The 11366-nt window shown below is 42.0% G+C and overlaps 1 protein-coding gene across 1 annotated transcript in view; it reads left to right on the top strand.

Moving 5' to 3' along the window:
• Positions 1 to 5511: 5511 nt before the first annotated feature.
• The window catches only part of LOC108788352 (rano class II histocompatibility antigen, B alpha chain-like), a 25566-nt gene continuing 19711 nt past the window's right edge, over positions 5512 to 11366 (top strand). Inside the window, exon 1 of the mRNA XM_018558105.1 lies at positions 5512 to 5709. Within this exon, the coding sequence (XP_018413607.1) occupies positions 5512 to 5709 (198 nt within the window). The remainder of the gene's footprint in view (positions 5710 to 11366) is intronic.

Genomic DNA, 11366 nt, shown 5'->3' with positions numbered 1-11366 from the left:
CCAGGACAGCTGGGGTGAAAACTAGAGACTCTTTGGCGGGAGTATTGACAGACCCAGAGTTATCCCTGCTTAGAGTTTAGAAAAAATGTAAAAAAACATAACAGAACATCTAAAGAGATAAGAGACTTGGGTGGTAAGATTTACACAATAGAACGCAGGCTGGATGATGTGACGACAGTCTTTTTTTTTTTCCGTAATTCTTTATAACGGTGACGACGATCTTAGGGCATGAGGAAGAAGTGGAATCATTTAAGGCTGCAAAACAAGCCCTGGAAAATAGGGTGGAAGGTGTATAGAATAGGGACAGAAGGTCAAATTTGGGAATAAGGGGTCTCCCAGAGACAATTTCTGATTTACATAAGCAGTAATGCTTATGTAAATCATAATGCATTTTTTTAGTACTAAGGAGCAGCTGTTACCAACAGCACAGAAGCAAGAGCAATTGGTCTATCAAGGACCCGCATACCAGCTGTTTGTGGATTTAGCACGTACTACCGTCCAAAAGCATAGAGCATTTAAAGCATATGTAAAGACTCTGGACTCAGCAAAAAGGACGTTTGTAACATTAGGGTTCAGAGGGCCAAAAAGAGGGGAAAAGTCCGCAAGAAGAGGAAAAATCCCAGCATTGAAATGGTGGAAAAGAGAGAAATTGCCGTTCTTAAAAGTAAAGACACAAACAGACGATATGAGATACATAAAAATTTATTTTTGAACAAATCAAGTTTATTAGTTTAGGGTAAGGTAAAACATACAACAGATGCATAGAAAAAAAGGTATACGTACAATGTTGCCTACAGGACCCATGACATTTCATCTTCGGCAGAGTTTATAAATATTGCTAATAACAATAGCAAAGGGAACCTAAGTGGCATGCATCTAATGATAGGTTGCAACAGAATGTACCAGAACAATGTAGTATCCAAAATAATAATAATTATAGTATAAAAATATATTTATATATAAAAGTTTTATTTTCCTAATTTTTTGTACACTTTATTTATTTTTTTACACTTTGTAAAAAAACATTTTTTGTCAGTTTATATCTAGCAGTCACTATGACTGCTTAATAAATTAACTTTTTTTTAATTTTTAGTTATTATCAGGCTGCTCCAAACTTAGGAACAGCTAATAATAACTTTAGAGACTGATCCTTACAGCATGTGAGAATCAGATCTCACTAAAGGTCTTTGATCAAAACTGATACATTTCACTCAAGAGATACATTTGTATCTAGTGGTTGAAATGTATCATTTAACATCGGGCCAGGCTATACAGCTGTCAAAACGAATAGCAGAGAGGTGAGTCACTGCTACCTCTCTGCTATCTTCAGCTGTGAGATACGGGATCGCTATTTAGCTAACCCGTATTTGAATGTAAAGGCTTCATTCTTTCATTAATTTAATTTAATTAAGAAAGAAGCTTTTACAAAAGTTTAACTATTTCATTAATGAATGCCTCATTAGTGAGGCATTCATTAATGACTGGAACTGCTGAGAATCAGCAGTTACCAACATTACAGAGGCTAATATAACTCGGCACGTAGAGTGTACGTGGCCAGTCATATAGCCACTTTGTGACGGGACGTACACTGTATGTCTCCCGTCACGGAGGGGTTAAAGACACCAGGGCAGGGCAAGGAAGGATTATAGACCCAGGGGATCAGGTATCGGTATGTAAACTGACTATTTACTACCGCTGACATTTCCCGAACCGTCACACCCTTTGAGCTATTATGCGTTGCCTCCACCCCTCCGACTCACCTCATATCCTCGTTATATCAGATGCTTCTTTCTCATTACTCCACATCATTACCCTCTTACACTCACGCATGGACTAGGGATGTAGACCATAGTATTGATCATGTGTTTGTTGAATTAGCAATGGTTACATGTATAGGAAAGGCAGATATAAAAGCGGTGTTGTGGACAGACCATGATTTAGTGAGCCCAAAATTTATGAACAAATAAGATCCTGTGTGTTAGAATATTTTGAATCTAACAAAGACAAAGAGTATCATCGATGGCTACTTTGAGGAAAGCCCATAGGGCAGCAATAAGAGGTAGAATAATACAGATAGCTATTTAGAAGAAGAAGAAAGGGATAGCCCATAAAAGAAAATGGGGGAAAAGTATAGTAGACAACTGGAAAAGTTTTAAGAAAATCTGACGGCCAGCATAAGAAAGAAAATGGAGGGAGTTAAAACTCTGTAAGAGTCTTGACACAGGAAGCCAAAAATTAGCTTCTTTGGACACAGAATAAAATGTATTGCAAGAATAGGCAGGACATTTTGCAGGCAAACCAACTCTGTAAGGAGCATATTTCTCAAATCAATTTGTTTGAAAATAGCATGTCAAGGCATATAAGTGATCTGGTAAAGATCCTGAAGGGGTTCCAGAGGGGAATTAAACCGATAAATGAGTGTAAGTCTATGGCCGGGAGTTTGTGCGCTACTGTACATGTGCGGGTCCCGGTCTTTTGTATTGCCAGGAAACATGCACTAGTGCACAGGGGCATGCAACATAGCGGACGCGCAGAGATGCGCTAACGCTGGCACACGGAAAGCCGCACGGCTCCCTCTGATTGATGGGTCTATTTAAACCAGCCTGCCCAGTTGACTAGTGCTGAATGGCCTTTCAGCTTGTGTCCTTGCTTCCTGTTACTCTGTTCGTTGATCACATGTTGCCTTGACTATGCCTGATTGCTGCCTGCCCCTGACCTCTGCTTGTTCCTGGATTCACTTCTGTCTTCTCCCTTGGTACCGTGCTGCCCGACTGGTGTGACCCCTGGCTTGTCTGACTTTGCTCCTGTTCCGGCCCACACTGAACGGTCAGCTGGATCCTGGTCCTGCTTCATCTTCCCTGGGAACCTGCTTCTGGACTGTGACCTGGCACAGTGTCTGTACACCTTGGCACCTGTGCTACCTTGTTATTCTCACTCCTTGTCCCCACTTCCAGGGGTGTGAGACAAGAGGCGCAAGGGAGGCCACCTTAGCTTATTTGGTCTTCTACCAGGTACGTGATATTACCATTCAGCCAAAATGTCTGAGACCAAGAGGAGTGCCTCTCCCATGGAGGCTTTGTGCCAGCAAATAGCCTCCCTCACTCACGCGGTGAAGAATTTACAAGTAGGGTATTTTTAACTTGAAGGATGCATAACAGTAACGCACTAACTCCCGGCCATAGCCTTACAAAGAAGCCTTAGAAGAAGAAATAGTGAAAGAGAAAATATAAAAGTTTGTAGATTCAATATTGCTTCCAAGAATATCAGAGGCTCCTGGGGTAATGTTAGATGAAGTGATAATGTTACAGGTGATGGGTTGAAAATTGGGAAGCAGCCAGGACCAGACGGTTTAACATCAATGTACTATAAGAAATTTGGGTCAATATTGGGGCCCTATTTGACTAAGCTGTTTAATAGTATTTCTTACAAAGAGAGCAACTGGGCTCAGATATGTTGATGACAGCAGTTGTAATGCTTCCAAAACCTGAGATAGATCATACCAACTGGAATAACCCCAATATCCCCAATATTCTTGCACAATATAGATGGTAAAATATTGGCAAGAATAGTGGCTGTCAGATTAAATAGAGTGATAATAACTTTAATAGATACAAATCAGGTGAGCTATATGCCAGGGAGGAAAGGGGCAGATGAAGTACGGCGTATAATACATTTAATATCTATTGACAAAAGAAACATGACAATAGGTATTTTTGTATCGTTAGATGTATAAAAAGCTTTTGATATGATCTCTTACATAGTTACATAGTATTTGGGGTTGAATAAAGACATACGTCCATCAAGTCCAACCCATATAGGTCCACGCATCATCTCATTCTTAGGGATACTGGTATCCCTGGATATTACGGTCCCTCAAGAAATTGTCCAAACGTTTCTTGAACAAATCTACACTCTTGGCTGAAATCACTGTGTGGGGTCTCGTAGGGCTTCCATTATCTATGGTGGGCTCTGCAGGGTCTCAGGTGGTCTTTGCAGCCTGAGATCCTGCAGAGCCCACCAGAGATCCTTCACAGGCCACCTGAAACTCCGTATAGCCCACCACAGATCCTGCACAGCCAACCTGAGACCCTGCAGAGCCAACCATAGGCCACTACAGATCTTGCAAAGCCTACCTAAGACCCTGCAGAGACCGTCTGAGACCCCAGCTGTCCTGCTACGCTAATAGCAGTACATGTCTAAAGCTGGATACAGCATGTGTGTTCTCCTCCCCCCGATGCCTGTCACAGAGATCCGGCAGACACGGAGGAGAAGGAGGGGGAGGGTACAGCCAGACATTAAAACTTTAAAGGTAAGTCTGAAACAAACAAAAAAAATGTTAACATTCATTATCTGTATTTGCATTTATGTCTTTAGCTGTACATGGACAGTACATCTTAGCACTTGCACACATGTACTGTCCATGGGAGCAGGACTGGGAAGGAACAACCTGGATTGTGTTGCATTTACAGGCATTTCACTAAACACTTCCTGCAAAGATTATTCAGTCCATGTGATTGGTGATATGCTGTGTACAGTAATTGCAATACAAATGTTACTAATATATCCATGTTCTGTACTACATGTAAATCATACCATAAGATTAAAATTATAAGTCTTATTGTATGATTTATCAAGTAGTGCAGAACAAATGAAGCACTACGTGGTTAGATTAGTGAAATCGGTATTACCTTTACATTGCATGTCCCCGCACACTTCTACATATTATCTATCTATCTATCTATCTATCTATCTATCTATCTATCTATCTATCTATCTATCTACACACTGTATACCTACATATACATACAGTATATATATATATAGAGGCATATGTTGAAAATGTAAAACCCCATGTAGCTATTGTTTGGGGTCAATGTAAATGCAATACCGATTTTACTAATATAACCACATAGTGCTATATTTGTTCTATACTACTTGATAAATCATACAATAAGGCTTTTAATTTAAATCTTCTGGTATGATTTAACAAGTAGTTCAGCGTACCAGTACATGTGGGGCAGGACGCGACGTGGCGGTCCATTGAAGTGAATGGCACTGTAGCCACGCCCTCTGGTCGCAATGCGGTCCGGTCCGAACAATGCCTGCGGTCCGGTACGAACAAAATAGTGCTTGCAGCATTAACTTCAATGGACCGCCACGCCTCCTCCTGCCCCACAACATAGTGAGCCGTCTTCTTCGGGACGCAGAAGCGATCTGGCAACAGGTAAGTCGCCAGGATCGCTTCTGTTGTAAAGCCGACAGTCGGCTCTACAAGTTTAAACAGACTCCCGGCGGCAAAAGTCGCCGGGAGTCTGTTTAAACAACCCCGATGCTGGCGACGTACACTGTACGTCGTTAGTCACGAAGGGGTTGATGTTCTATGCTCCACACAATCTAGTGGCCTTAATGTAATATTACATGAAAAAATATTCAAAAATACATCCCTCTTAAAGAAACAACTAAAAAACATTTGTTGCTGTCTTCTACAGGTGAAGATGTGCTGACCAGACAATGGAACTGACAGGAGAGTTCATGTTTCAATTTGACAAAGATGAGAACTTTTATGTGGATTTGGATAAAAAAGAGACCAGACGCAGACTCCCACAGTTTGGTGAAATAAGCAGCTTTGAGGCAGCTGGAGCGTTGCAGAATACTGCTATGCTGAAAAATAATCTTGAAGTTTTAAAACAATGGTCAAACTCCTCAAAAGCAATTATTAATAAATAAATTTTCCTCACCAGTCACTCCTGACTGGTGAGGAAGCCTGTCAATCATCCAATCGGCCAATCAGCGGGAGAAGACGTAAGAATGGAGCCAATGACTAGGCTGTGACATCTGCTCCAGTCTTTCTGACCTCTTCTCCCGCTGATTGGCCGATTGGATGATGACAGGCTTCCTCACCAGTCACTCCTGGCACTCCTGGCACTGTAATATATTATGTAGTTTGTGGTCTACAATGACCCCCAAATCTTTCTCCATTTCAGACTTCCCTAGCGGCATACCCATAATTGTATAACCCATTTGCTTATTTTTTATCCCAAAGGGCATAACTTTGCATTTTTTGACATTAAACCTCATCTGCCACATAGTTGCCCACTCCCCTATTTTATCCAGGTCCTCCTGCAATGTTACACTATCTTGGTCCGTTTCTATTACCCTCCCAATTTTGGTATCGTCAGCAAACACTGAGATATCACTGTGTATTCCGTCCCCAATGTAGTTAATAAACAGGTTGAATAGCATGGGGCCCAGCACAGAACCCTGAGGCACGCTAATGACACTAGCCCAGTCTGAAAGGGCACCATTTATTGATACTCTCTGTACCCGTTCCTTTAGCCAGTTCTCTATCCATGTACACACCATTCCATCTATGCCCATAGACCTCAGCTTGTATAGTAAGCGTTTATGAGGTACCGTATCAAAAGCCTTAGCGAAATCCAGATATACCACATCCACAGACCTCCCTCCATCCAGATCTCTACTTACCCACTCGTAAAAAGTCAGTAGGTTAGTCTGACAGGAACGGTCTTTCCTGAACCCATGCTGGTTATCACTAGACATGTGCACTGCCAAAAAAATGTGTTTCGTTTCGATTCGGATTTGTGCTATTTAGTTTTTCGGGATTCGGGTGTGAAAGTCAATTTGGATTCGGAATTCAGATTCGGACGAAATTCGTTAGCGGTAGTTCGTTCGAACGTTCATTCCGTGTTCGTTTCTTATTCGTTTCGCTCATGCGTTCGTTCGTTTGCAGCAAAGTGACATTTGAGGGGGAAAACAATTTTTTTCTCCTTCTCTAATGTTACTTTGCTCGAACGAAACGAATAAGAAACGAAAACGAAATGAACGTTCGAACGAACTGCCGCTAACGAATTTCGGAAACGGAAATTCGGATTCGTTTGCATTCGTTATATCTGTAATTCGGAATTCGGATACATCCGAATGTCCAAATTTCCGAAAATTCGTCCGAATTTCAATTCGGAACGAAACGAATCGCACATGTCTAGTTATCACTAACTATACCATTATCCCGAACAAATTCTACTAAATATTCTTTAATCATTCCCTCTAACAGTTTACAAACTACCGATGTAAGACTAACTGGCCTGTAATTCACAGGTTGGCATCTAGCCCCCTTTTTGAAAATTGGAGTCACTCGGATCTCTACCAGTCATTAGAGAGTCCTTAAAAATGAGTCTTGTTATAACCGTGCTTAGTTCCTTGAGTATTTTGGGGTGCAGATTATCCGGTCCCACTGCTTTATTTGCATTAAGTAGACTAAGTCTTTGTTGTATCCCCGGTTCCGTCAACCACTTGGCTATATTTTGTGATGAACTCTGTGTTTTATCCTGTATATCAAACCCGTTTCCCTCCTGAGTATATACTGAGGAGAAGAAAGAGTTCAGTACTTCTGCCCTCTCCTTGTCATTTGTAAGTAACTTCCCGCTTTTGTCCTTTATTGGGCCTATCTGCTCCTTTCTCCCCTTTTTACTGTTTATATATTGGTAACATTTTTTGAGTTTTTTTTTACTATCTGTGGCAATATGTCTTTCGCACTCTATTTTAGCCGCCCGTATTGCTAGTTTGCATATTTTGTTGCTTTCTTTGTAGTTCTGGAACGCCAATGCCGTCCCTTCTATCTTATATTTTTTTTAAAGCCATTCGCTTTTCCTTTATGTGATGCTTTACATTTTTATTCAGCCATACAGGTTTTGTTTGTGATCTTTTACTTTTATTACCCAATGGTATACATTTGGCAATGGCCTTATGTAATGTGTTTTTAAAACATTCCCGCTTTTGGTCCGAGTTTCAGTTTATGAAATACATTTTCCCATTTGATGTCCCCCACTAGGTGGCGCAGTTTATCAAAGTTAGCCCTTCTGAAATTAAGGGTTTTTGTCCTACCAGCCCACTTCCCTTTCCTGTATCCAATATTGAATGTAATCACATTGTGATCACTATTACCCAGTGTCTCCCCAATTACAATGTCCTTGATTAATTCTGCTTTGTTTGTGACGATTAAATCAAGGATGGCATTTTTCCTAGTTGGGACCTCCACCATCTGGTCCATGAAATTGTCTCGCAACATGTTCAGAAATCGGCCCGCCTTTGTTGAACTTGAGGTTCCATTACCCCAATTTATGTCCGGGTAATTGAAATCACCCATTACGACTACATTGCCCTCCCTCCCAGCTATTTCTATTTCGGACAGTAGATGAGCCTCCCCCTCCTCCCCTATACTTGGAGGTTTATAACAAATACCCACAATAACTTTACGACTATCGTCCATTGTATCCAGTTCTAGCCATAAGGATTCCACGTCCTCCCCACTATGGGACGGGATATCATCCCTTATATGCATATTTAGATTATTTTTAACATAAATGCATACCCCCCCTTCTCCCACCTCTGTCCCTCCTGAACAGGTTGTACCCCTCTATATTGGTGGCCCAATCATGTGTGCTGTCTAGCCAGGTTTCCGCTATTCCCACTATATCGAAGTCCTCCTCGAGTATCATAAGTTCAAGCTCTTCTAATTTATTAGCCAGACCTCTCCGTAAATGACAAACTGGGATGCACAATTGATGAACTGTTTGATGGGGAAGCTTTTTCCTCCTAAATGAGAGATTTCTTTTTTCCTGTGCCAAAGAAATGGGCATGCTCCACAACTATGTACATTACACCTAAAGCATCCCGTTTGGCCAAAAATGCCTTTACCTGAATTAATTGCCTTAAAGGCCTTAAGTCTGCTGGGGGCTATCTTGCTACGAAGGTCTTTGGGTTTTTTATAGATGACCTTAGGGAGACTAGGAAGAAAATTCTTCAGGATGGGGTCTTCTCTAAGAATCCGCCAGTGATTTTTTAAAATTTTTGAGATCTGGAAAGCCCCGTCATTAAATTGGGTACAGAAACTGATATTATAGGTATCACTGTTATGATGTACTTTCTTAGGGGCGGGGACTCGATGTTTCTCAAAAGCCTTATTGATCAGATGGGTATCATATCCCTTATCCAGGAATTTTTTCACTAGGATGTCCCCTAGAGCCACATAGTCTGAATCTGAAGTACATGTACGTCTGATCCTACCAAACTGGCCATCGGGGACATTCCTGATCCATCTCGGGTGATGGTTACTCTTCGCGTGTAAGTAGGAATTTGCCCGCTGAAGGTTTGAAATGGGTTTTGGACGTAATCCTTCCATTATCATCAGCTCCTACTTCAAGGTCTAAGAAGACTAATGTTCTGTCATCTAATACAGACGTAAAGTCTAGATGGAAGGGATTATTCTTGCAGTAGTTCACAAAGGCAGAGAATTCTGTGGCAGTACCGTCCCAAATAATGAGGATGTCGTCGATGTATCTGGCGAACAGGACTAAATTGGCTCCAAAAGGGTTATTGGACCAGATATGATACTCTTCCCAGTACCCCATGAGCAAGTTTGCATAGGATGGACCAAAACTTGCGCCCATGGCAGTGCCCTTTAGTTGCATATAATAGGAATCTAGAAACGAAAAATAATTATGTGTCAGCACAAACTCAATGGCCTCCAGAATAAAATTGGCTTGGGAGGAATTGAAGTTCCCGGACTTGGCCATTAAATGCTGAACTGCTCTAAGGCCGAACTGGTGTTCTATCGACGTATAGAGAGAAGCTACATCCAAAGATGCCCATAGGTAGCCCTCTCTCCACTGGCATTCCTTAAGAATTTCTAAGATGTGCCCAGAATCCCGGACATAAGACGGGAGATCTGTCACCAGCGGTTGTAAGAAGAAATCGATATAACTGGCTAGGTTGGAGGTGAGGCTGTCCATCCCTGCTATTATCGGTCTGCCAGGTGGTCTAGTGGGATGTTTGTGAATTTTAGGGATATGGTAAAAGTAGGGGATGCAAGGGTGATGGACTAGAAGAAATTTATATTCAGTCTTTGATAGTATACCAGAGGAGTGAGCTTTGCTGAGTAGTTCATCTAATCTCTTTTTGAAATCACTAGTGGGATACTTTTGTAATTGGACATATGTGGTGGAATCTGACAGTAGTCGATTGGCTTCATTAATGTAGTCATTCTTATTAAGAATTACTAAGCCCCCACATTTATCGGCCTGTTTGATTACTAAATCTGTGTTATCACAGAGGGATTTAACAGCTATTTTTTCTTTCTGAGTGAGATTGCCTGTTCTACCTCTTTTGTTGGAACACAGTTTTCTGAAATCTGTATGTACTAGTTGATAGAAGGTGGAGAGGAAACTTCCCTTGAAATGATAGGGATAGAAATTAGACCGTGGTCTAAAATTAGAATGTCGGATGTCTGGATCAATATCAGGAAAAGTTTCAGGTGTGAATTCCATGCCGTCCCACAGTGTCTCTGGATCTCTAAGGGTCTGCTCATCACCCTCTATGTCTATCTCTGGACAGTGTCCTGTAGGTGTCTGTATCGATGGGATGGATCTAGTATGTTTCAAAAGGAAGTGACGATGGAGGGTGAGTCTACGTATAAATCTGTGTAAATCAAGAAAAATGGAGAAATCATTAGGAGAAGTGTTATGGGCAAAGCTGAGACCCCTGCGAAGTACAGAGGTCTCAAATTCGTCCATAGAATGTGAGGAAAGGTTGAAGATTTTAACGGTGTTGTTGTTTATAGTGGCTAGGGCTAAGGACTTAGTTTTCCTTTTTTGTTGGACCTTTTGTCCAGCTCTGCAACCTCTTCTTCTCTTGGCTCTGGGGATCTTTTCTTTTTCCTCAGTTTGGGTGTCCGAGCCAACACTAAAAAAGGTTCAGCTTCCTTGATAGTGACCCCCTCCCTAAAGCGCATGGATTTGGGCTTTGTACCTACTCTCTGCCATTCTGTTGTTATTTCCTGCTCATCTACGGCCGAGGCCCAAGAGTTGTCACAATGGGAAAGGGCAGAGGGGAGGGAAGGAGGAGGTGGTGCTCCTAGGCAAATGGAGTCCATGAAGGTAATATTGGTATCTCTGGTCTCTGGGAGACTGGGGCCTGGAGTGGAAGCTTCTGGACCTGGGCATGTCTTCCTAGATGGAGAGTGATGGCTAGCATTCATAGCCTGACTGGATACTGAAGGTAAGTGGATGTTCTGTGCTTTGGAATCTACAGAATGTGTATGCCTCCATCGGACCTCTGATGGAAAGGTGGCGGGACGTCTGCCGAAAAGGTCACTGCCATGGGAATGAGACCTGGGGGACTGCGAAGACCAATGTGGATGGTCATGATGTCTATGGGAGTGTCTGTGGAAAGTGTTGCTTGGTCGTGTTCTCTTGGGAGAGTATCCTGAGGGTTGCCCTATAAGATGCCCTATGGGGTGGTCCAGAATGCTGAGCAGTGGATCTGGTCCTGGAAGTGGATGGACCATACCC

The sequence above is a fragment of the Nanorana parkeri genome, unplaced genomic scaffold, assembly GCF_000935625.1.
Source record: "Nanorana parkeri isolate BGI_ZX_2015 unplaced genomic scaffold, ASM93562v1 scaffold321, whole genome shotgun sequence".
Classification (NCBI taxonomy): domain Eukaryota; kingdom Metazoa; phylum Chordata; class Amphibia; order Anura; family Dicroglossidae; genus Nanorana; species Nanorana parkeri.
Note: the sequence above shows the minus strand (reverse complement) of the source record. Positions and strands in the feature narration are given on the sequence as shown.